This window comes from Homarus americanus, unplaced genomic scaffold, assembly GCF_018991925.1.
Source record: "Homarus americanus isolate GMGI-L3 unplaced genomic scaffold, GMGI_Hamer_2.0 scaffold26591, whole genome shotgun sequence".
Lineage (NCBI taxonomy): Eukaryota > Metazoa > Arthropoda > Malacostraca > Decapoda > Nephropidae > Homarus > Homarus americanus.
In genome coordinates, this window is record NW_024755595.1 from 297,212 (window position 1) to 324,947 (window position 27,736).

A 27,736-nucleotide genomic window follows, 5' to 3' on the forward strand; every position below is an offset into this window, starting at 1 on the left:
TTATTGCTGTGCAAAGAATGTCTGGTTGTGTATGTTGGATGCACAATGAGGGTTTAACAATGGGAACTAGAGGACAGGAATCATTGAGAAACTGCAGCATAAGTGTATAAAGATGTTCACAATAAGATCCAAATTGTAACTTTTTTACTTGGTCTGTTGACTTGTAATGGAAGGTCTTGTTGGAAAATAAATGCATATTGAATCATTTATTAAATTATTCTTAACAGTCTGACAGTAAAAGATAAGTGATGACTTTAATCCTTACTAATTAAACATTCAGGAACATACCTGTATATCATCATCTCAGTCCAAACTAGTCTCTTATATAATCAATACTTGCATAAAAAGTACACTATTACAATAAGAATACAATTAACTTTTTGTAATAAACTGTCTGTCTTCTTAAGGATCTGTCAATTTAAAATATATCTATAGCCAGCTGTGTACTGTACCGCTGAAAATCTTCAGATTGCATACTGATTTACAATTATATAAACACACACATATGCATACATGCATGTATATGTACATAGGTATAAATGAATGTATGTGTACATGTTTGTATGTTCTTATATAAGTCCTTAACTGTAATTAATAGATTGCTGGCCCGTGTCGCCCATAGAGGAGAACGGAGTTGGCTTTTACCCTATGGACACTTCTGTTCCTCAGCACATTCACAACACTAGGCAAGTGATCTGCCACAAAGTTTTATAATGATAAAATAATATGCATTGGTGAATAACATTTTCTCCCGGGTTTTACAGAGTTGATTCTGCCTTCCTGTTTCTGTATCTACCCTACCCACCCCCCACCCGACCCTTTTTATGTATAAAAGGTTGAGGCAACAGTAACTTTTGTTAGAACAAACAAGTGACAACTTACTTATAACCAACACGTTGAAGTCTTATGTATAAGTTGGTGACGTCTGGTGACTGATGTATCTGATAGAGATGTAACAATCTCTGCTCTGAGGCAAACACATTACCGGTAGATTGAAATATACACGTATGTACACATGTATGTGTATGTATGTATATAAAGCATATATACATTTACATAAACACACAGAAAATGCAACAGATTAAAGCAAAAGAACAAACTTTTGCTAAATAATTTTAATCTACTAAAATCAACCTTTAGGCTATTCATATTGGGTATGAGAAATAGTGCATCCTACAGATATATATATATATAAAAAATTACAGTTGTAAAGACATTACTTATGGTGTATCTGAGCCTGGACATGTAGTCTCATTCCTTCAAGACCAGACCAAAATGGACTTAACCTGGGCAGGTATGCAGAGGACACTATCCCACCATTATTAAACAAAAATTTCACACCATGTCAAAATTGCACTTACAAATAAAAATAGAAATAATTCTATTCATTAATCCTAGAGCATCATTAATGATGTGGAATTTTAGAACATGTAGCCTCTTACAAATGCCTCAAATGAGCAACACAGAAATACACATAGTGATCAGACATTCACAACAGCCTATGGACACCAAATGTTTAAATTCTGCAGGTTTAGTTTTACCCCGACCCAAGAACAACAGGTAAATAGTGTGTCTAGTAATACCTTCCCCTCTTAGCATTCCAGTTGTCTCCTCCCCTTCTTGATCTCTTCTCACCCCGGCCGCCCCATCCACCACCTCCACCATAGCCACCCCGTCCTCCGCCACGGCTGCTGTTCCATCCATAATCCTGACCCCCTCTATAACCTCCATAGTCCCCATGATCTCTATAATCACCATAATCCCCTCTGCTCTTGAAGGACCCCCCTCTGCCACTGCCACCACCACCACCTCCACCTCTTCCTTGTCGCCAAGAAGACCCACTGTTGTCGTGGCCCCGCCAAGATCCTCGAAATCCTTGATGTTTCCACGACCCTCTCTCCTCCCAACCTCCTCTTCTGTCTGGCCCTCGCCACGGTCCCCCTCTTCCCCGGGGCATCCCTCGTCTGCTACTGAAATCTCTATTTCTGTGTGTGTAGTTTGTTTGGGGATTTAATGTTGCCTGAAACTGAAACAGGAACCATTAATGGAAAAATTGCATAAAAAAAGGGACTAGAATACCAACAACACACATGGTGACCCACATAGGTGTACTGTCGTGTGTGATAATCTGTATCAATGTACACAACTTTTTTCCCATGCTCCAAGCACCACATTACCAAACATTGAAGGGTGCCGTACCAAGAAAATGTTCTTAACCAGACCAAACTCTATAGTAGCAGAAACTGAACATAAATCCCCTCTAGTCTAAAACCTTTTCCAAGTGAAGGCCAATTTGGTCCCTCTCCTGATTTATGGTCCTGGCCCCTTTGGCATTTTAGGAAATAAAAAATGTTTATCTGGAATTGCAAGAATCACAAAACCATTGATCTCATACCTACAAGACTTGAAGGATCACAACACTACCTTTCTGTGTGATACAGAAGAACATTAAGAGCACTAAATATTGCTTAAAATTTCAGAACATAAAATACATATCTCAAATGGGATGGACTGTACTGTACTAACCTGGGAGGAAGTGTCCATCTTGAGCAACTCCCGGAGCGCCACCGTGGCGTATGAAGATGCAGGCAGAGTCATCTCTAGGATTACAGCTTTATGCGGGCCTTCTGTTGGTGCACAAGAAAAAATTTTAAATGCCATATTCCAGCAGCTCTTAACAGCTAGATACTTATGGTCAAGCATTAGCAAGTATCTACAGTGAAACCTCCACATAAACTTATCCCCAGAATATTCCGGGTAATGGGAAAATGTTCTCAGAAGTTCCAGAAATTGCCCATTACATCATCTCCTTAACCCAGAAAAATATCTCCCATCCCCGGAATTTTCCGGGTACTGGAAAAATTTTCTTGAAATTTACGCAAAATGCACCCGATTTTCATCTCTCAAACCCAGAAAAAAAACTCCCCCATACCCGGAATTTTCCGGGTATCGGGAAAAATTTCTCAGAATTTTTGGAAAATGTGGCCCTCGGAAAATCTTTCTCAAAACCGTAATTTTCCGGAAAATTACGGTTTTGGGAAAGATTCTCCGAGAAAATTTCAATTCCAGCTATCAGAGAGTACAGGGTTTGAGGGATTCCGGTTAACGGATATATATATTCTGTTAGAAGCAAGTTTCATATTTAATGGACTGACCTCTCACAAATAGTCCCTTAAATAGAGGTTTCACTACCAAATGATAAAACTGGGTGTTCCATCTTTATTATTTTTGAGGTTAAGTTTTAAAATTGGTCAGATTAACCTAAACAGACCCTGTATGATGGTCAAAATGTTGAGTACTGAAGAAGCAGTACACAAAAGGTCAGGTTAGGTATGGCAAAGTAAGGTAAGGTGAGATGAACATAAAGATGAGAATAAACTTACCAGTTAAAATATTATCTTTAACCTCAACTTCTCTCAACTTGTCCATGTCTGACTGTATGAGTGGTTTACTGGAGTCCTTGTAGTAACACAGCGTACCGTTAACATTTGTTGGTCGGACAATCAGTCGCCTGTAAGCTCCGCCCACTGCATAGGACCTGATGAAGAAATGTGTGAACTTGAGTGCTAAGATAGAAAAAAGTTATCCAATACAAAATTATATCAATATCTAATCTAATACATATAATTGTTAATTTATGCCAAAAAACATGTCTGGAAAAGGAGAGGAAAGGTGGGGGAGGGGAGGGGGGCTGCAAGTACAAACAGTGTTTAATAACTTGAATTCTAGCATCGATCAATCAACTCATTGAGATACGATGTGAAAATTTAAAGCAAAGTGTAATTACCCTTCAGTGGTTGTGAGAGACTGGCTTTGTCCATTATCTAAAATTACCTTCACATACTCTTTTAACTTGTGTCAGTGTAAGTAAGAAGACGTCTTGGCTACCGACACAAAACTCATCGTGGGAGATGATAGATGTACCATGGTTACTGTACCTCAGTAGTTTTATAATTTCTCCTTTTGAGCATTATCTTCGCCATAAATTTATGAATAAAGAAACAATACAGTATGATCACAGTTATATGCGAGAACTTTTCCAATGTGAAGAATCACTACTCCATACCTGAGTGAAATATCATTTGCCTCACAAGTAAAGGGTCTAAGTTTCTCACTCACACACACACACACACTTATTATCCCAGGAAAGTGCACGGCCTCAAGGAAGTCGGCATCGGTCAGTGGTAATCCAAGGTAAAAGATCTCTGTGGTCTCAACCGTCAGTCTCCCACACTTCCTTTCATCTCACATTTACCTAGAGAGGAGGCAGCTGAGATAATTAATAGCCACTTTGCTACCATATGTCATACCTTACCCAGTCTTGACCTCACTCCTCCCAGCGTACTTACCTTCCCCCTCCCCCCCTCCCAGTGTTCAACCATATGAAATCGCCAACAAACTCCTGAAATTTAAATCCAAACGCTCCATGACCCCAATTGACCTCCCAATCAAAATATACAAGGAGTTTGCAGTTGAACTTGCCACCCCCCTCTGTTCTATTATTAATGCATCCCTCAGACAAAGCAAATGCCCTAATGAATGGAAAACCGCATTTGTCACCCCCATCCCCACAGTCCCCTAACGACCTCAGGCCAGTTGCCATTACCCCCATACCCAGTCTACTCTGTGAGGACTTTGTTTTTGAGTGGGCATTTGCCAGAATCTATCAGTCAATTGATCCACAGCAATTTGGCAATATGAGGACCTCCTCTACATCACACTGCTTAGTAAGCTTTCTGGATTTTCTGCACAAAAACCTGCAGAAACGTAAGACATCACTGGCCGTTGCCCTTGTTGACTTCAGGAAGGCCTTTGACCTTGTTGATCACTGCATTGTTATCAACAAGGCCATTGCACTAGGGCTGCCCACCAACCTGGTCTCATGGCTCACTGATTTCTTGAGTGGACGTCGCCAGGCAGTGAGTTATCAGGGCTCGGTCTCCACATTCCAACACCCCACCTGCGGTGTTCCCCAGGGGACCAAGATGGGACCACTGTGCTTCCTCATCCTGATCAACGACGCTCTATCGGACACTCCTCACAGGAGGAAGTACGTGGATAACTGCACTGTGGGGGTTTCAGTGGACAACACCGCACCAGACTACTCATCGCTACAAGGCACCCTGGACAGGCTACAGGCATGGACTACGGAGAACAAGGTCACCATCAACCACACTAAAACAGTAGTCATGCACATCAATACCGCCACCACTCCAGTGCAAGCCCCAGCAGTCACAGTGGGTGCCCATCCTCTCCAGCTGGTGCAGTCTGCCAAACTCCTGGGTGTAACTATAGACAACAAACTGGACTGGAAGGCCCATGTAAATAACACAGTCAAGGCAGCCTCGTACCGTCTCTACATGCTACAACGACTTAGGTCACTTGGGACACCCATGCCAGAGCAGAAGACTATCTACAACGCCTTTATTCTCCCCAAACTAACATATGCGTCACCAGCCTGGTCGTCTTCTCTCAACTCCACCCAACAACGTCGGCTAAAGAAGGTACAGAAAAGGGCCTGCAGAATCATGCTCAGCGCAGAATACTACAGCTACATCAACGCTCTCTCCACCCTGGAAATGCCATCCCTCAGTGACATCCACCACCAAGCACTGGAAAGGTTTGGCAGCCAACTAATACACCACCCTCATCATCGCCACCTCCTGCCACCGGCAGCCCCCCCACCCACCTCGCGCAGTGCGCCACTACAACAAAATTCAGCCCATAAGAGCCCGCACCGATAGATAGAAGAACAGCACCATCCCATCTATTGTTAAAATAATAAACAACTCCTGATTTATGTACTGTACATCCCTGTAAATGTATTCAACGCACATTATATCATGATGTCTAAATCAGATGTAAGTCTGTATATTTTCAGCCACCGGCTGCAACTCTATTAATAAACCGTTTATTATTATTATTATTATTATTATTATTATTATTACACACACACACAGCAATTAATTGAGGTTGATGATGGGAGAAAATCCTTCGGTGAATTAGCACCATCCACATCTCGAGAGTAGAATTACAAAACAATAAAAACAGGAGCCATATATAATGCATTTGTGCAGAACCTAATCCTTATCCTAAGATGGATTATATCAATGAGCTTAACAAACCTTGGATGTAAGTTTAGTACTGAAGAAAAGAGAGAAAAAAAAACTCACTTGACACGGTGTTTGAGAGAAGAAAAGGACAAGCCATCAGTCTCCAAGAGTTCTTTGTACCACTCCTTGATCTCATTATCAGGATACTCCACATTGTAACCCGGCAGTGGCAACAAAACCTGGAAGAGTGACTTAAATACAGTTTGGGAAAAAAAATTCAATAAAAAACACATTTATTCATGAACAAGATATCACTTTCATCTGCCCAATATTGTTCCTAATGTATTTGGTTGGTAGTGTAAAAGTCAACCTAACACATAAAATAACCTCAACTTTTGAATCCCTATACACTGAACATCCACCGACTCGCCACCTTAACAATAATTACCGATTGTAAAGTAATACAATAACATGGCATCCAGCACAGTGATGTGAGCTGATGCAAAGTGACCTGAGCCAGAGATCACTAACTGGTAACTAGCTGACTTTCACTTCCTTGAGAATGTATCAGATGCAGCTGTGAAGCCAGGTCACTTAGTGTCCCTGTAAAAGGCTCCTCACAGCCTCCCATACTCATCCACACAGCCAGGCTCCTCATGCATTACAATTCTCCTCATGAAAACCCAAGTAACAAGAATGAACTGCAAAAAATTGTAGCACTGGTTTAAACTATGTATAAACTGTGGTACCAACAAAATGTAAACAAATGGTGACCACTTACACTAAATATCGTTCGTCTTCATCAACTTTATGTCTTCGGCCAACTTAACAGAGATCGGTTAATAACAGCCACTAGAAACAATAACAAAAGGTGACAATCTTACATCCAAAATATCTGCTGTCTTGGCCTCCTCCTCTGTCAAGAAGTGAAGATCAGGTATCTTGTGACCATTGGCCTCCTCTCCCTCAATCTCCGCCTTGGCCTCCTGGTCGGCATTCTCTCCGTCTGAGTTGTGACTGTCGTTACTCTCATCCTCGACTGCTTCCGGAGGGAGAGTTTGGAGCTTGGCCCAGTACTTGCCTAACTCTTCTTCAGCCTTCCTCTTGCTTTCTCTTACCACCCTCTTTGCTTTCTGCTTTGCCTCTTGGTATCTCTTCTGGCGCTCTTTCTGTTCCTCTTCACTTACACCCTCCGTCTGCATTTTCAAATAATAGGCTTCCTTCTTTTCCTGTACAGCTTTTGTTACTTCAGCATTCCACCAGTGAGTCCCCACTTTCTCACAATTGGAGCCTTCATTACTGAATGGTGTTGAAACTGGCAATTCTGGAGAAGACATCAGGCTCGATGATGACACTGAGAAATAATTTTAAACTGAAAGTAAAGGACAGAGAGCAGTTGACTGAATACAGAACAACCAGAGTGAGCTAAGTGGTTGGTCACGACTATGATCTGGTTTAGAAGCAGCGAGCAGTCAGGCAAGAAGGGATGACAAAACACTCACATTAGAAATTGTAAAATATTTCTGGTAAGTTTTACTGGAAGTTCCTGTTATGACAGCAAGACAAACAAGCAGACAGTAAATCACAGCTAAATGTCTCTCCATATTCAATACTTTAACTGCAATTTGTATAAATCATAATGCAACATGAAGAATTGTCTCCAAACACACTGCACACATGAATATTATATTGCAAGTGTCTAAAAAATGTACACACACTGCCTTACAGACTTTCCTAGAGATTGTGTGAATGCTTGTATTGTACAGTATTACAAAAGTAACAGTGTCCTCACTTGTGACAGACCTCACACATTAACAAGTGAGGACAATGTTGCCCTTTTAAAACAAACATAAGTGTTTAAATGAAAATACATAGAGCAATGGGTAAAAATTTTCTGAGACACCCTGTAATACTGATAACATTATTTGAAGCTTTTGAACATAACAAAAAGTGGGGGAATTACATATATCCTGAACTGTATATATATAGGAACTGGGTAAGCAAAAGGTGGAAAATACTTTCATAATGAAATGAGATACAGCAGTATAGTAATGTGTTTGGGTAATGGGAGTGAATTGTGAGATACATTATGTATGTTACAGAAAGACAAAACCATACTATGTATAATACAATCAGTAACACAGTTATACAAGGGAACAAAACAGTTCCAGTCTTTCAATTACAGATAAAACAGCAACACTATATTACACCTTTTCAGAGATAACGGTTATGTCCACACGCCACTAATAACAACAGGAGGTGTTTATGTCTCAAAAGCAACAGTGATTTTTAAAGGTAAAGCATTACTTGTGTTTTAAATATGAAAAGGTTGGAGGACGAGAAGGAAACTGGAAAAAATAATACATACAGCCCATAATATTTATTTACCACATAATCAACAACAAATGCCCTCAAAAGAAAGTCTATAATTGCTCTTTAAAAGTGTCTCCCAATTCCTGCTGCTTTAGGGAGAGGCAACTGACTGACTGTAAAGATGACTGTGTGACAAAGTTTGGTTAGGAAAAGTCCCTTCATAAACATACTGTATGTATTTACAGTATTTCATATACTGAACTGTACTTTACTATACCCACTTAAGAAACACCATATAAAATACTTTCACTTTGGAAAATTTACTCGGATTACCTTCTTCCTCGGCGCGGTTCTCCTTCCGACGCACGAGGTCTCCAGGTAGTACTTTGAGGCCATACTTCTCAATACGCCGAGAAGCCACAGTGTTCCACAGGTAACTCTGATAGGCATGGAGGTAAAGCAGCCGAGTGTTGCGTGGAATCTGCAGAAAAAAGTCAATACTGTACAGTGATATCCCGGTTAGCTGGAACTATTGATGCAGAGCACTTCCAGGGATGAGAGATTTCCGGGTAACCAGAAGACTTTCTAAATCCGGAAAATTCCTTATCCCCAGAATCACTTCCGGTTACTGGGAAAATTTTTTAAGAGTCTAAACTATGCATCTTGCACAGACAAACACTAGCCCACATCCCCAGAATGTTTCTGGGTCCCTGGGAATGTTTTTCGAGAGTCTAAACTACCGGAGTCTGTCAAAGCAGTTCTAATTAAGTTAGAAACTCAATTTCTTTACTAGAATAATCCAGAATACTGCTGTGTATATAGAAATTTGGTTAAATAAATATATTTAAAAACAAAAATCTATATGATACTGGTGTGAATGAAGCTGTGTGTTACATCAAAGACTGATATTTTCCATTCCCATGGAGCTGTGGGGGATTAGCGGGTCTCCCGTAACTGACCTGATGCAATGTCAGGTGGAGGTAGGGTGGGGGGATTAGTTGACTCATATTACTGACCTTCGGATGCAATGTCAGGTCACCCATTATTGGGTGGGGGATTAGTGGGTCTCGTGACCTGAAGATGTCTTGAATAAAGACGAAAGCTAAGGTATTTTTGAGGCAGATTTTGTTCTGGTATAATAATGTACAGCACTGCACAACACAAATTATACACAAAAACAGCAGCTAGCGAGAGAACATCCTTCTACAAGGGCAGCAAAAAAAGAACTAAGCAATACAAGCAGCTGGGCCACCCATGCGCCTGGCACGTGGGGATGGGTTGGAGCATAATGCAATCTTTTGGAATGCCCGAAAATTTATTCCCAGGCCCAAAATTAAAAATGTGTTGAAAATTCTTGAATATTTCTTGAATTTTTCATAAAATGCACTTGATTTTCAACCCCAGAATTTGTTCCCAAACCTGAAATTGAGAGAAATTTCCGGAAAAATTCCAAGTAAATTTCAATTCCGGCTATTGGAGAGTTCTAGGTTTGATGGATTCTGGCAAATGGAGATATTACTACAGTACAGTATTAACTAAATTATATTATGCCTTTACTAGTACTGTAGTATATTTAATCCTAATGGATCTATTTTACACAAATAACAGGAAGAATCCGTGAGTTTATACCCATACTCAGAGTAAGGCAGGGTTGATAAAAAAAAAATTTAAATCATTGTTTATAAAAAATAAATAAAAAAATCGTTTGGTTATAATCCTATATTTTTTTTTAAGTTTTAAGTATTTGTAACCCTTTTTAAAATTTTTAATGCGCCATTAATCATAAACATTACATTCAGGATAATTTACCAATAAATTTTACTTCTTTTCCATTAAAAAAAAAATCACTGTGAATAGGACGAATCTGATAAACAAGCTTTGATTAGTCATCTAGACTCATCCTACATGTTTAAAAGATAAAAACTAAGTTTTTCATCTTAATGCACGGAAAAACTATTCTACTTTTACAGTTGAAATTTTTAAGAATTCATTAAAGTACAGTTGGAGAGAGAGAGAGATGGGCTCCCCAGGACCCATATAATACATGATCTAAACACATTAGAATCAGAAACTCGGAGCCCAACCATAAACAGAAATAGTCATCAGTTATACTGGACAGTGGCAACTTGGCTCCCTTATAATCAGGATTTGAGATGTGTACAGCCTTGTAAGAAAGCTTATTATCACCACTTTCACCAGCGTATAGTATAATAGTTCACATCCATGTATATATTGAACAACCACGGTGGGGACATGATGCATCCCTGTCTAACACCCACATTTATTTCAAATGTTTCACATTTCTTCCCATTTACTGTTGCCCTGCTGTTCTTATAGAATGCCCTTACTGCATTTAATAGCCTTCCTTCCACCCTATACACTTGTAATGCCTCCCACAATGCTTTTCTGTTCACCTTACCATACACCTTTTTTTAAACTATTATATATCATTAAAACCATCTGTAAGTAATAAAAAACAATAAAAAACTTATTAAAACCAATAAAAAACTTATTAAAACCAATAAAAAATGCATAGATTAAAAAAAATGGTTTAAATCAGCCAACCCTGCTCAAATTGAACAAGAGAAATAAACCTTATGTGCTGTTGATTCCAAACATCAGTGAAAGTGAAACGAGATGATAATGACAAAGAACAAGAAATAAAATTCTTCTTTGATGAGTTGTCCAACTGTGAAAAAAAAAGTGATAAAAATATTCAAGGGGGGGGGGGGAGGCAGATGTGTTGGGTCCTCCCTCTGCTGAGCAAAATCTTCTGGCGTTATCCAAATAAAATATTAAAATTGGCGTCCCCATAGTGAAGAGGTTGAAGTGTGAAGGTAAACACATTACAGTTGTCTCACCCGATCAAGAGCTCCTACAAGGTCATTCCTCTGCAGCTGAACAAGACCAGTCAGGAGCTGAGCTTCGATGGATGATTCCCAGCGTTTGGGCAGAGACTTGAGGGCGGCTTCCGCATCTCCAGTCTCCTTCCAGGTGGTACGGCAGCGGTTGACTTCTGGAATGTCATTCTCACGTGGAGCAAGAATGAGGTTTACAGCCTGTTGAGCAAAGGAATGTGCCAATAAATAATGAGCAATGAAAAATGCTATTATGATTGGTTTTAATAAGCTTAAAGTATTTGTAGCCCTTTTTATAACTTTTAATGTGCTATAAATCATAAACATAATATTCAGAATGACTTATCAATTATTTATACTCTTTTCTATCTTAAAAAAATCACTGTGAAAGAGGATGAATTTGAAAAACACAAGCTTTTATCAGGCATCTAGACTGGTTTTTATTACTTACAGATGGTTTTAATGATATACAGTGGTCCCTCAGTTAACAAACACAATTCGTTCCAGAAGGTTGTTCATTAACCGAAACCATTGTTTCAATGGGATTTTGGGTAATTGGTTCCAGCTCACCAAAAATTACATACAATAGTAAAAAAAAAAAAAAAATGCAGTAAAGTACACTTACTTTAAGGTGTGTATGTAGAAGGCTCCTGGTTGATGATGATGATGATGGGAATTAGAAGTGGGGGTAGAAGAGAAATCACCCCATGCTTGATGCTGTCATTTCACCCATAAAATTTTAAGTTCACTTGGTGTAATTCAAGATTATTTTCTTTAAATCAACACTGCACTGCACTATATATTGTCAATATGTCAAATAAATTTCAGAATGACCAATAATTGTACTGTAAAAACGTAAAAATACTCTATGTTCAAGAGACCCACAAGCAAGATGTCCTCCACTGAACAGAGATACAAACTGAGGCCTTGGTGGGTGAGTGAAGTGGCTGATGGGCACACCAAAAACTAGTTCCCTGTACTGCAATTATGTTAAATAAGTGTTAAAATGACTAAAAATTTTAATATAAAACTTGGAAAATTATTGAATAGTACACCCTTCTTGATATTTACTCCAATTTTAACGAATGTAAGCCCTAGAACCGATTTTTGTATTGGCGGACTAATCTTCCAGCTGGTGAGCAAGCCAAAGCATGTCGAAACATTTTCGTAAGAATTTCATTAACCAAATTTTTGTTCGTTAACCGAAATGAAGATTCTTATGGAAGGTAATTCATTAACCGAAATTTCGTTAACCGAGGCGTTCATTAACCGAGGGACCACTGTATAGTAGTTTTAAAAAAGGTGTATGGTAAGGTGAACAGAAAAGCATTGTGGGAGGCATTACAAGTATATGGGGTGGAAGGAAGGCTATTAAATGCAGTAAGAGCATTCTATAAGAACAGCAGGGCAACAGTCAATGGGAAGAAATGTGAAACATTTGAAATAAATGTGGGTGTTAGACAGGGATGCATCATGTCCCCGCCGTGGTTGTTCAATATATACATGGATGTGAACTATTATACAGTGGGGTATGCTATAACGAATCTAATTGGTTCTAGAACCTTGTTCGTTATAGCATTCGTTTGTTATAGGATTAATCCATTCCAGGCCCCCAAATACAACCACTTAACACTGAAAAATATAATATAAAATTGTAAAAATTGTAAAAACGTGCATAAATATGCATCTTAACCCCTGAAATAAAGAATATCATTAATATTTGCAATAATAAAACAATAAATTAGAAAAAAAAAAAATTAAATTATGTTCGTTGTAGGAGTTTCGTTCGTTATAGCATTCTCAATTTTATAGGTAAAACCGTTCGTTATAGGAATATTCGTAGTAGGATCCGTTCGTTATAGCATACCCCACTGTACTATACGCTGGTGAAAGTGGTGATAATAAGCTTTCTTACAGGGCTGTACACATCTCAAATCCTGATTATAAGGGAGCCAAGTTGCCACTGTCCAGTATAACTGATGACTATTTCTGTTTATGGTTGGGCTCCGAGTTTCTGATTCTAATGTGTTTAGATCATGTATTATATGGGTCCTGGGGAGCCAAGTTGACACTGCCCATCTCTCTCTCTCTTTAAGCATGTAGGATACGTTTGGATGACTAATCAAAGATTGTGCCTATCAAATTCGTCCTATTCAGTGATTTTTAGAGATGGAAAAGGAGTATAAACGATTGGTAAATTATCCTGAATGTAATGTTTATGATTTATTGCATGGTTTTTGTAAAAAAAAAAAAAAAAAAAAAAAGTTTTTGCCAACCCTAAACAATGCATTAAAAAATTAAGGCTAGGTTAACCACTTGTGTATGGGGTTTTCTCTAAATAAAATTGTCAGGCATTAGCCAAATAAAATACTAAAAGTGGCATCCCCTTAGTGATGGGGTTAACATTAGTGTGTTTCATCAAGTGAAATAATGAGAACACAACATGAAGTAAAAGCACTTCACTCACCTGTTGCCAGTTACTCTTCAGAAGCTCCCGACCAATAACATGGGTGTGGATGTTTGAGGTGCCGAAGCGCTGTGTTCCGTAGTAATTAATAAAACCTGTGGACTTTAAGGACTCGATGGCTGAATTTATGACTTCATCCTCTCCCTTCACCTCTCTGTTAGTGAAAGCACCTTTGTTAACTTTTAAACATGTAAAAATAAAACACTAGTACAGTAAAACAAACACACACACACATAAGTCACCTTTGCTACAAGAAAAAGAAAACAGAGTATTGTACTGTATAGTTTGAATATCTAATTAGTGATGTATTGTATATAAATTCACAAAGATTTAATGCCTTAACGATAATATGTTTTGTTTAATCCTAACAAAATTTGTTGGCACAGGAGGACATTTGGATGGATGGATGGATAGGTACAGTTGTAGACAAAAAGAATTACGCAGATGACAATGAAAAGTCTGCAATTTTCTTTCCACACCATATATCGATTTTTTTTTAGCTTAATTATGAGACAGATGCAGCTTACACTCCCTCCCTCCCTCCAAATAATGTGAAATTACTCAGTGTACTAATATGGTGGATTGGTCATACATGTATTGTACTGTGGTGAAGGAGCTATGCCCTATCTACACTCTATACTTTAACTACACAGAATACAGTAAAGAGACAGGACCACCTACACACGGACAACCAGACAGACGAACCTTAATATGACTCGGAAGTGATTTCCACGGAGCTGACCCAGTTTTTGAGGCGTGGGTCTGAAGCGGAAGTTGCCAAGTTGGATTCCTCTGTGATTTTTAGTCGCATGCCACAGCTTATGGGGAGCAACCTGGAAAAAAAAAAAAGAGAGAGAGAGAGAGAGAGAGAGAGAGAGAGAGAGAGAGCAATACTGTACTGTAATATTAATACTAATAATTCAACAGTTATAGGTTAACAAAACTCAACAGTGTAATAAGAACTTGTGACATACCCAACAACTACATTCCTGCATTAATTTGACTACCTAATGCTCTATCAATTTATTCTTTTAATTCAGTTTTAGCTGAATCTAGAAAACAATTGAGACAAGTTTACTTACATGCACACGCTATAAAACCCGACACATCATTATACTTACTCGGCTCACGGACACTAGCTGACTGGACTTGGCACGTTTATCTTTAGTTCCAGCATAAGAGAAGTTGTTGGGTTTTACTCTAGAGAGGAGAAAATGTCAAATGATTAAAATACAAAAATACTTCAAGTATATTATGTTTTAAAATTCAGTTTCTGGGGACAATCCAGACATATTATGAAACCAGGAAGCTCTTTATTATGCTAAAATAACTATACATACTTTACATGTTTTTAACATTCAGAAAAACTACAATAACCACTCTGTTTGCTACTGAGTTCTGCTCTCTGGAACTTATCCCAGTCAGCATACAAAATACAGTACTGTACAGTACTTCCCATAAAATAAACAAGACAATTATTTATACAAAAGTTGTAAAGATGATGTTTTACTTGGAGAAAAAATTCTTTACAACATACAGTATGTACCAGGTCAGTGTGAGTAAAAATTCATATTAACCGACCTAGTCTTCCAGGCGATGTGGTTGATAGCTTCCATTGTGTCAATGTTTTCTTTGTACAGGACAAACGTGGTGTACATCTGAGACTTGGGCCACGTGGTCCTCTCACGCCGTACACTTCCAGCTGAGACGAGGGAAACAACATCACATCAATATCATCCTTCACTTCACTTCAACTCTCTCAAGGTATAGTCATGTAACTTATCTCCACTATCTTCAATGTCTCATCCCACGCAAGAATATACAGTAACATTATCCCCTAAAACAGTGTCTCATCCCACACAAGAATATACAGTAACATTATCCCCTAAAACAGTGTCTCATCCCACACAAGAATATACAGTAACATTATCCCCTAAAACAGTGTCTCATCCCACACAAGAATATACAGTAACATTATCCCCTAAAACAGTGTCTCATCCCACACAAGAATATACAGTAACATTATCCCCTAAAACAGTGTCTCTTCCCACACAAGAATATACAGTAACATTATCCCCTAAAACAGTGTCTCATCCCACACAAGAATATACAGTAACATTATCCCCTAAAACAGTGTCTCATCCCACGCAAGAATATACAGTAACATTATCCCCTAAAACAGTGTCTCATCTCACACAAGAATATACAGTAACATTATCCCCTAAAAGTGTCACATTCTCCAGGAATAGTATAAAATTAACCTCTAAAAACTCTTACTTACTGTAGCTAACACTCCTTCTAAAAAGCTGAGACAATCATCATTTGTTAAAACAGATGAAAATGCTAAACAGTTAACCTCCACCCCAGCTTCTTTCTCCTCAAGATTAACCACCCTAATGTTAACCTAACTGCCCTAATGCTAACCTAACCTAACCAAGCCTAACTGCCCTAATGCTAACGTAACCTCATTCCCCTCAAACAGTGTTAGGATATATTTTAATCTTTAAGGGAAATATATACACTAGGTTGGAGGATCTTCAGGTGATCCCAGTAGATGCGTTATCATGCGGCCGTGGATCTTTGTGACGATGACTCACCCTTTTTCTTTCTGACAACAATGTACCGGCCACCATCCTTCATCTCTTTGAATATGCTGTCGACCACACGGAACTTGGCCTTGACTGCACGATGAATGGCCGTCCGTCCCTCCTTATCTGTGTTGTTTACGTCGATCATTACCTCCTTCGGAGCATCAGGATCTTTTAAAAAATGTGAGAGAATACTGATTACTGTTTAAGGTTTATCAAAAAAAAAATAAATAAATAAAAAATAAAAATATACTATATATATATATATATATATATATATATATATATATATATATATATATATATATATATATATATATATATATATATATATATATATATATATATATTATATATATATATATATATATATATATATATATATATATATATATATATGCAGCACTTATAATGATACATGTAAGGGTAATTCAGATCAGGTTACATTTGATTACTGGTATTGGATGGTGCAATAAGGTTCATGAGTATATCCACTAAATACATGTACAGTACTGTATTTACCCGATCTCTTATTAAAAGTCCGAGTGTTCCTTCTGTTTACTCCTGTCTGATCCCCATTGTTTGACTCTTCTTCTTTCTTCATTTTCTTCACTTCCTTTTCCTCTTCCTTAGTTTCTACAGCTTCCTCTGTAGTTTCAGGTGCCTCCTCTTCCTCCTGTTCATCCTCCTCCTTCACAATAGTTTGTTCGCTTTCTTTTCCTTCATCATCACCATCATCATCCTCATCATCATCATCCTCTTCCATCTCCTCAATGTCATCATTTTCCTTTTTAACATCTTTATTAAAGACTTCTTTCTTTTCTTTATCTTCCATTTCCTCTTGCTCCTTTTGTTCAGACGCTTCCTCCCCTTCTTCCTTCTTGACCTCACACTCTTCCTCCTCCTCCTTCTCACCTTCAGGCTTCTCCTCCTCCTTCTCACCTTCAGGCTTCTCCTCCTTCTCCTTCTCACCTTCAGGCTTCTCCTCCTCCTCCTCACCTTCAGGCTTCTCCTCCTTCTCACCTTCAGGTTTCTCTTCCTCCTTTTTCTCACCCTTCTCAGAGAGAGTTGTGCTGTCCTCTACCTGAGTGTCTTTCTTAGGAGGAGGAACCAGGGGGAGTCTCACTGGCTCCTTGATCCCCACCAATCTGTTCAACTCACTGATCTTCTCTGGTGTAAGTTCAGGTGGCAGCTCCAGGGGTTCAGCTTAAAAAAATACATGCAGGGTAGTACAGTACATCAATAATGGTTGTGTTTCAATCTTTTTTATTAAGCTGTAAGCTTAAATATCTGCCAATCAAAACCATATTGCTATGTCTCTCACAAAGAGAGTGAGAGTCAGTCAGTCTTAACAATGACTCTGGTTCCTATTAAGTTTCACAATGCTGTGGTTTAAGAGTGAGCAGCAATAATGGAAACTTCTGCTGTTCATTTCTCAAAGTTGTTGATTTTTTTAAACAAATGAAAAAACTGATTTTGATTTAAACCAGATTTCTTTTTACTTAAATTAAATTTGTAAAAATTTACATAAAATTTTTTCCTTTATAGACTTGACAACTGTTCTCAGTCTTCTCCTACGGACTTGTTCATTCCAAACTAAGGAACTGCCTTGGTACAGAAAAAACAGCAAAACTTGCATTTATTTTATAACGACTTTGATGGTCATGGTTACGAAGATGCTTAATTAATTCAGAACTTATCTAAGTTTCTGACAGAGGCCAGAGTGTTTACATTAAAAGCTTCTCACACAAAAAATTGGTGAAATTTAAAAAATAAAGATAAACAAATGGGTGATAAGAGATGTAAACACGCTTAATGTAATATACTGATCAGCTTCCTACATTGGTGAAAGTGGACACGAGCTGGAGAGGCATGTAGTTGAGCATAAGAATGATGTACGAGCACATAGGCAGTCCAACTCATTAGTTGTCCACATTGGTGAATTTGGTCACTTACCAAACTGGCAAGGTATACAGTACAAATAATTCATAAAGGATGTAAGAAAAATATAAGAAAAATGATGGAGGCTGCTTATATAGGTACTGTACTAGCAACACTATCAACCACAGTGATGTATTTGTGTGTCTAGCCAATGCTACATGTAAATTAGTGGTATTGTCAATGAAGGGGGCAGATTCAGCAAGGCAAAACGACCAACCAGAAGGCAGAGTTTTAAGGCATCCAGCAAGGTGAATGACCTGAGTTGTACATAAGGTCAGAGCTGCATTTTTGTAAATAGTCTCTGAATGAGACCCTGAACGGTCGAAACATTAAACAGCTCCTGCTGTATCCTTGGTTTCTTTCCACCACTTATATTCTCATTTGTCTTAAAAACACTCCTTAATATTCTTTGTTTCCTTGGCTGATTAGTTTATAATACAGCATATAATTAACTGTATAATTTTTACTTCCTTCCTTTTACATTTAGCATACAAAAAGCAAATTGTTCTATAAATCAATTACAGTATTACCCCGCTTTACGTGGTTTCACTTTCCGCGATTTCTCATTTACGCGGTGCCTCGCCAGAACCGAACTTTCACTTTCCGCGGTGCATCTACTCATATACGTGGGAAGCGGCGCGGGCAGGATGCGCACAAGGTCGCCCAGTCATCAAAACATTACCGAGTTCTTCACCCGCCACCCACCACAGCCGGCCTAAGTCAGTGATAGTGAGGATATGGACTTATATGGACTTTGAGGGGTTTGACAAAGAGGCCCTGCAAGCCTATGTGGTGGATAGTGATACAATTGATACAAGTGATACAGGTGAGGGCCAATAATCTGCCCTCTGCCTCGGCACCAACCCCCCATCCCTGTGTGCCCAGCCATCTTTTCTACTAATGTAAGTGTTAAAAAAACTAATATTATTGATATTTCTCTTAATTATTAATTGTGTGTGCATACCATCATAAAGTTAAGATAATATTTTTACTACAACATAGTTGTGTGTCGTCAAAAAGTGGAGTTTGGGGGTCGGGCCAGTCTCTATTGGAATTAATCCCATATGTTCTGTTGTTCACTTTACGCGGTACCCTGTGGGTTCAATTGACCGCGTAAATCGGGGTACTACTGTAATTGAAATTCCTTTGATTTACATCAACTTGATTTAAATCTAACAACTCTGCCAATTCCAAATCTCGGTTAAGTTTTTAAGTCAACATATAAACACTGCTTACACGAAGTACAGTACACCCGGATAATTCGCAATTTTTATTTCAGTCCTCTATTATTCGAGGATGACACCCTGGATGTACCCAAGAATGTCTGCGGGTAGTTTTAAAGTTGTCGACATTTTTGCGGCTGGGACAGGGAGCCATTCGTTCTTGAGACAGTAATTTCCTTTACCTGTATTATACATGTGTGTGTGTGTTTACTTACACACACACACACACACACACCACTTACGAATAAATAATAATGGGAAAATACTCTCACAAATAACCAGAAGCAAATTTATTAAAAATGTGAGTCTACCCTCAAGTCCATGCTTTATTACTTTATTAACAAAGCACAAACTTGAGGGTAGACTCACATTTTTAATAAATTTGTTTCAGATTAGGTGAGAGGATTTTCCCATTATTATTTATTCGTATGTGTTATGTGTGTCTACACACACACACACACTTACATACATATACAATACAGGCAAAATAAATAATTGTCCTAAAGGCAAACACATAAAGGGAATATAAATTCTTTGTACACAAGTGAAAATGTAACACCCCCCCCCCACCCCCGGCCTACTGTACAAATGAGGGTGAAAGGAGAACATATAAAAATAAAAAATAAAACAGGAATGATGAAGATTAAAATACCGGAACAACCCTTTTATACACTACCAAGAACAATGTACTGTACTCACCTGGGATTTCCTCTGGTTCATGAGGGACCATCTGCTCTGTGATGCACACAATCTCCCCTGCACTGTTCACTTCATTGACCAAAAAGTCAGAATACCTGTCACAGATAAAGTCATTAAATCTTTCTTACGGCAGACATAAGCCACTCTGTCACTTGAACACAATAAAGGTGTTGGTGTCTCCTGTGATTGGTGATTGAACAGGAAAGGTGTGCAACTTTGGCATTACTTGAAGTTGAACTTTTTTTCTATAATGTAATGTATGACAGTTTTGATCACCTGAAGACAAAGCACCCTGACACTAACCTCCCAGGTTAGTGTCAGGGTGGTTATTCTTCAGGTGGAGTAAGCTGGAGGGGTGAACCTTCAGTGACCTGAATAGCACAGGTAATATTTAATATACAGTATAGTGACGGGAATGATTGCTAACCCCTTTATGGGATCACCAATTTTAATATTATATTTGGCTGATGTCAGACAATTGTATTCAGCCCAGAGGGGACCCCATACAAAAGGAGTTAATAATTAGCTATCAATATTATCTGCAGTATATTCATAAATTTTACATTTAGATATTAACGTTTTTCACAAACAATGACTTACTTCTGTTTAATGATGCCAAAGAAGCCTTTGTGGTCTCCAGCGTATTGCGTGATTCCCACATCTTTCTCAATGGATTTTTTGGCGTCTCCCTTCTCCACTTCTTTATCTTTCTCATCACTCTTGGCGTTGTCTGCTGGTTCTTCCGCACCATTGTCTGCATTGTCTTTCACCTTATCCTGTGAAGCGACCTCGGCAGGAGCCCCCTCCTGGCCCTCCTGACCCCCTTCACCATCAGAGTGACCATCATTTGAGCCAGGGTCATCAGAGTCTACTTCCTCTATGGCGTCGTTCCCCTCACAGTTGTCTCCGTCTTCCTCTTCGACCTCCATTGTCTTGGCAAAATCCTCGTCGTCGAGAGATTCATCTTGCTGGATGGGCTGCACCGATCCTTCTTCCTCCATCTGTTGCAAAGGTTTAATTGGAAGTTTTCATTATTTCAAATTTTTTGTTGCCCACATCTGTATATAGCAGTGGACTAAAATAAGTAGAAGCACACCAATCTGTCTTATATATAGTGACTACAAGGTTAGAGTTTTAACCTTTTGAGGAGGATGGTTTAACCCTTTGAGGGGGATGATTTATCTTTGAGAACCATGGTTTAACTTCCAGGATGATGATTGAACCCTTTTAAGGCAATGGTTTAATTCTTTGAGGATGACAATTTCACCATTTCATCTTCAGAGGGTTAAACATGTGATGAGAAAGGAATGCAACATGAACTAACAGTAGTATTTACAGTCACTTAGTCAGGAAATATAACATGATTCTAAAGCAGCTGGAATTTAATATTTCTAGAGTCAAATTCCTTGTTAAATAAAAAAAATAATGTAATTCTATCAAAAAATATTCGTAACTGGTATAAGAAACTCTGTAAATCTTATTGTACAAGCAAGTGTACCAACATTTCAGGAAAGTTTACAATAATGCTTAAGTTTCACATCCAGTGAAGGCGACAGAAAATGTCAATACAGTATACTACAATACGTATATATTAACAAGGAAGAAATCTACATACAACAGACCACAGTAACGTTGACAGATCTGCAGTCACAAAGACAGCGATGAGTATAAATCATTTACATGTATATGAAAATAGTGACACCACCAGTAAATATAAATATAAGATCATTACACTAGGTTAAGACGGTTAATTCATTCCTACCATCAATGGTGTCAGCCTGCAGGCCTAAGTTCCAACTTCAGTCACATAACAACAGTGGTTTGTATGCAGATTTACAATTCATACATTATTCAAAACCTTTGTGTGAAATTTCTGCATTTGGGGAAGCAAAAATTAGTATGTGACTTGCATTGGTAACATAAATATAATAAAAAGAACAAGAAAAACACTGTACATATTGCAAAATTTCATCAACATCAACCAACGTCACACGGCAAGAGGGAGTTTGTCACTAAACTTTATCATGTTGGAGTTCTCTTTATAGTAAATATTTTTATTACCAGAATGTTTCTTAAGCTAATTTTTACTTCTTCAAGTGCAGAAGTTATCAGAGATCAACACAAAAGTTATTAGCCTTAAAATATCAGAATATAAATACAATAGATTAAATACGAAAGAACTGTAGTGACTATTCGGGTGTCCATCCACCAGCCAATCAGCTGCTTTGCTACAAACAGACCCGAGGCCTCAGTTGTAGGGATGGAGTGAACAGACTATTGGTGAGGTTTGTTTGTTTTACCTGTTTTATGAGATGCAGCATCAAAAATAAACACTATGGTTAACTATTATGACATATCTTGCCACAGTCTCTCACGATGGTTAAGAAATTGCTCTCGTCAAATTCTATCTCGCTTGAGGCAAAGCTTAGTTTCTTAAGAATTGTTTAATTCTTTGCCATCGCAAGTGACGAGACAAAATTTTTCCAAATGATCAGCCCGGCATGAATCTTTAATATTTTTACTGTAATTCATAACCTCCTGATACATACTAGTCCTTTTTCTCCTCCCGACACCACCACCTGCAATACAGGTACTCCTCGACTTACGACCTACTCGACTTAACATAAGAACATAAGAAAATAAGGAGTCTGCAATAGGCCAGTTGGCCTGTGCATGGCAGCTCCTGTCGAGAGTTACAACCACTCTCAATCATCCATGAATCTATCTAGCCTCCTTTTGAAACTTTCCAGAGTTCCAGCACTTACTACAAAGTTGGCAAGCTTGTTCCACTCGTCCACCACCCTATTTGTGAACCAGTTTCTTCCTATCTCCCTCCTAAACCTAAACTTATCCAACTTAAATCCGTTGCTCCGAGTCCTATCCTACTCGGATATTATAAGAACTTTATCTATATCCCCTTTATTGATTCCTTTCACCCACTTAAATACTTCTATCATATCTCCCCGCACTCTTCGTCTTTCTAGGGAATGCAAGTTAAGTTTCTTTAACCTATCCTGATATGGAAGGTTTCTAAGTCCCGGAATCATTTTCGTCATTCTTCACTGCACCGACTCTAGTGAATTGATATCCATTCTATAATAAGGGCACCAGAACTGAACCGCATAATAGAGGTGCGGCCTGACTAGCGCAAGATATAGTTGCAATAAGACCTCTGCACTCTTATTACTTACACTTCTAGATATAAAACCCAATACTCTGTTTGCCTTATTTCGAACATTAACGCACTGTTTTCTAGGCCGTAGGTCCATGCTTACAAGTACCCCTAGGTCTCTTTCACAAGTCGACTTCTCTAGGTTGATGTTGTTAAGGCTGTATACATTATAAGTATTTGTTCTTCCAATATTAAGTACGCTGCACTTGCTGGTGTTGAATTTCATTTGCCATTTTTCAGACCACCCCTGCAGTTTATTTAGATCCTCCTGTAATGCATTTGCATCCTGCCCTGAATTAATCTGCCGCCCTATTTTGGTGTCATCCGCAAACTTGCTTATGTCACTGCTGATCCCAGTGTCTAGATCGTTTATGTAGATTATGAACAAGAGTGGGCCTAGTACTGACCCCTGGGGAACCCCACTGGTTACACGGCCCCACTCAGATTTAACACCATCTACGCTGACCCTCTGCGTTATATCGGTGAGCCATGATTTTATCCAATTTAAAACTTTCCCCTCGATACCATGAGCCTTAATTTTTCTCAGAAGCCTCTGATGCGGTACTCTGTCAAATGCTTTGCTAAAGTCTAAGTAAATAACATCGTAATTTTCGTCATTATCTACTACCTCGAAGACTTTCCTAAAAAACGTCAGCAGATTTGTTAGATGAGATTTTCCCTTTGTAAACCCATGTTGCGAGTCGTAGATTAATTTGCTTTTCTCTAGATGCGATCGGATGCTATCTGCTATAATTGATTCAAGAAATTTCCCCACTACTGACGTCAAACTGATCGGCCGGTAATTTGACGCTGATCCTCTGTCTCCCTTTTTGAATATGGGTACTACATTTGCCTGTTTCCACAAGTCTGGCACAACTCCGGTGTCTAATGACACAACTCCGGTGTCTAATGACCACCCGGACATACGACCGCTGCAGTCGTACAATTTTTTTTTTCAAATTATGTATTTTTGAGTCCCGACGTTAGTGATCACGCTGTGTACGGGATACTGACCAAATTTTTGTTTGTAATTCCATATAAAATGGCTGGCATGCGTAAAAGTGAGTCTCGTGGTGCTGAGAAGAAAAAGAGACACCCATTTTAGATTTTCTATATATTATTTTCGCATTTTCGACTTACGACCAATCCAACTTACGACCTGGTCGTCGGTCCCTAACCCCATCGTAAGTCAGGGACTGACCGTATTTTGGAAAATTAGGAAAACTCATTTTTGTACTGAACTAGATTACATTATACCAGTATATTGTACTGTAGCTCAGTACAGGTTGTAGACAAGATATACGGTTTGTCTATAATGGCTCTACAGGGTTAATTTTGGTTTGTTTCCATAAAATTTTCTACGAAAACAGTTGTTGCGATGTGTAGAATCTAATTACAGAGTAAGACAAACTTATAATGGTAATACTGGAGGAAAACATCACACCTTAGCAGTGAACTTAATGAAATTTTTTATGTAGATGATCTTTTTCTCACCTCATGGAAATGTGATAAAATGATGAGGATTTACACCTTTTTTAATATTTTGCGGTGATTTTTTCGTGAACAGTGTTTCATACACACCAAAGCTTCTACAAAGGAACAACTTACCAGTTATTTCTACGTTATATGATATATCAGAGAAAAAATTAACAAACCTAACATAGGAGAGGTGGGTTAGGATGGTTCATCATTCTAATAAATCATATATATGTAGCAGTAGCTGTTAAGTTTATAAGCATTCCTGTGGATGAAGTGTTAAGCACATGTTAACAGCAAATATAGCACCGTTGTGTGTTGACCTACATTAGGGTTCAGGACGGAAAAACCACATATACTGTATAACTAATATTATTCAAATTGCAAATCCACGTCACTTTATGGCATTTTCACGAGGTAAGAAAACATTCATCTTCGAGTGAAAAATTTCCTCAAATATGTGATTACAGGGCTGCCTCACTTATCGCAAAGGTTACGGGCATGAAACTCGTTGTGAATATCGAAATTGCAAATAGCGGAGCAATTTCTCCCATAAGAAATAATGTAAATGGGGGGGATACGGGCATCACGGTGGTCACAGCCGTCACATTTTAACACTTGTTTTACTCAATACATTTAGAACATAAAATAAATAAAGAAACAAGGGCATAATATTAGATAAACATCAATAACAAACACTTTGAATTTGTTTGGCGTATATGTTTACAAATACAATATACAGGGGTACTTTACATGTTTGAGTGTGTGTGTTTGAATGTTTATGTGAGTAGGTGTGTGAGGTAAGTTTTAAACGTAGACATCAAGGAACCTCTTCACCTCCGTAGCCGTCAGTGGTGTTGCAGACCCGGCCATCTCCTTGATTTTGTCAGTGCTTCTAACTATAGAATGCACCGTAGAGGGAGCCAAGCCGTGCATGCTCCCAATCACTGACATTCCTTCTCCATGTTCATGTCCTTTTACGATATCCAATTTCACGTCCAACGTAACTGCCACAAGTGATCTTTTAGCAACATTGCTGGGAGTTTTAGTAGCTGGTCGCTTAGGCATTGCGAGATCACACAAAACACACACCAGCACGTGTGAGACTGTGGCGAGCGGGAGAGTATGGCGAAGGAATACGTACACACGCTGTCCTACGCTACGGTCGAGGCGCACGGTTCAAAATATTTGCTCGTAAGAATTTGCGAATAAACGGGGCAACCATTGCAAAATAGTGGAAATGGGTAACAATAAATTGATTGTGGATAAACGGGTTACAAATACTGAAGCTATGAATAACGGGGTTTGCCTGTACTCAGCAATAATCCTTTCCGGTACAGTACTAACCTTACAATTTACCTGGAAGACAACAATAAGACCCAGAGCATTTGTGATTGCGGTTTTTTATACGTATCACACACAATTGTTTTAACTTAGTTCTAGAACTCTTAAGTCGCATGGTTGATGTAAACACTTGTTCTGGACTTTCTTTATTGTTGAAGCGTCTATATACACAGCTACATGTACTTAGTTTGGGAGAGAATGCATTGTGAATTCTCTCCAGGGGAAGTGTTTTGAGTACACTTTTATAGGAACACTTAAGTGAGGTGTTCACCCCTTAGTGAGTGGTAAGAATTTGGCCTCTTCTCTGGCTCTGAGCGTGAGAGAGGAAGCCGTCAGGAGGGATGTGTTGCTTACGTAGTAAGTTTGACCTCGCCCGACTCCTGAGTGTGTTACAAGCTCAGCGTGCACAATGTGAATAACTACCGAGTCATTGTTGAATAACTTCGTGAATAATTTGGTGTTATACATTTGGGTGAATATTTATATAATGCTAAAGGTGCTGTTACACATTACACTCTTAGAATTTTATTGAACTTTACACAAACCATCACTGAACTGTCTACTCTTTGTAAAATAGCTACAAGTGCTGCCAAATTTGACAAAATTATTAAAAAGTTCAACCCTGCTGAAATCAAATACATGAACGATGGTTTGTCATGTAATACTGGAGAGCCGAAGTAATAGAGGCCACAACCTAGTCTTGATATTTCCAGGGGTAATTCAGTGTAGTATTTACCTTGGTCCTCGCCAGTTTCATGTTCTATGCACTATAACAAATAATTTAAGGCAAATCTTACAGTTTATACATCATTTATTAACTCTACATGGACACTCTAGACTTGTACCATTAATTTTAAACTAAAAATGCAATTGCAAGATAAAATTTTAGTTGTAAATAAATTAAGGTGGGGATTACTAAAATAAATTACCTATAAACCTTGACCACATGTGTTAGGGAAACTTTTTGATGATTTTCCATGTAGTCAGGATATCCTTCAGCACTACAGAGATAAACTATGTATACTAACACTTGGTGCCTCACAGTATATGAAGTTGCAAGATGAATTCCAGGTATAGTGTCTTAACCTGCCAAAGTTACATCATCATAGTTAATGAACCCCAACGTATCGTCATTTAATCAACAGTAATGAATAATTTGCCACCACACAACCCTTCCATATACACACGCACTAGGCGGGCCATATCCTCCCGCCACAAACCACGCCTCATCACACCATTCCTCCTAGTGTGTATTTCATGTTACCGTTAAACCAACCTCAGCCCCGCATAGAGTAGAATAACTGTCAGGAAGAATAATACATTTACAAATATAAACGAGAGGAATTATAGAGGAGCTCACCACGCCGTCATCTGCCTCGGGAGCCTCTCAGTGTGTTGTTCCTTCACCACAACAACAAGCGCCTCCACCTCGTACCTGGCCCTGGCCTCGGCTACCACATCCACTACAACACCACCATAACAACACAAAACAACCATATTCAACATTATTTCATCTTTGTTATTATCCAAGTATTATATTAAATGAGGTGATAAGCCTCAGTGACTGCAGAATGGAAGTAAATTAGTATCTAAAACCAGGTT

General features: G+C 38.6%; 1 protein-coding gene across 3 annotated transcripts; it reads right to left on the reverse strand.

Moving 5' to 3' along the window:
• Window positions 1-193: 193 nt before the first annotated feature.
• LOC121856614 (pseudouridylate synthase 7 homolog) lies at window positions 194-27,607 on the reverse strand. 3 transcript variants are annotated; one of them, XM_042352263.1, is made up of 16 exons: window positions 27,495-27,607; window positions 20,743-21,143; window positions 20,143-20,237; window positions 16,802-17,485; window positions 16,289-16,450; window positions 15,273-15,393; window positions 14,813-14,891; window positions 14,397-14,524; window positions 13,692-13,845; window positions 11,228-11,425; window positions 8,700-8,847; window positions 6,938-7,377; window positions 6,174-6,292; window positions 3,384-3,538; window positions 2,527-2,627; window positions 194-2,026 (listed from the first exon to the last, which is right to left on the reverse strand). In XM_042352263.1, the coding sequence occupies exons 2-16, from the start codon at window positions 21,141-21,143 to the stop codon at window positions 1,574-1,576; spliced, it is 3,438 nt and encodes a 1,145-aa protein (XP_042208197.1). In that variant the 5' UTR covers window positions 27,495-27,607; the 3' UTR covers window positions 194-1,573. The 3 variants fall into 3 exon arrangements, with proteins under 3 accessions (XP_042208197.1, XP_042208196.1, XP_042208198.1); XM_042352262.1 differs by having other exon boundaries at window positions 6,938-7,407; XM_042352264.1 differs by lacking the exon at window positions 11,228-11,425 and having other exon boundaries at window positions 6,938-7,407.
• Window positions 27,608-27,736: the final 129 nt, after the last annotated feature.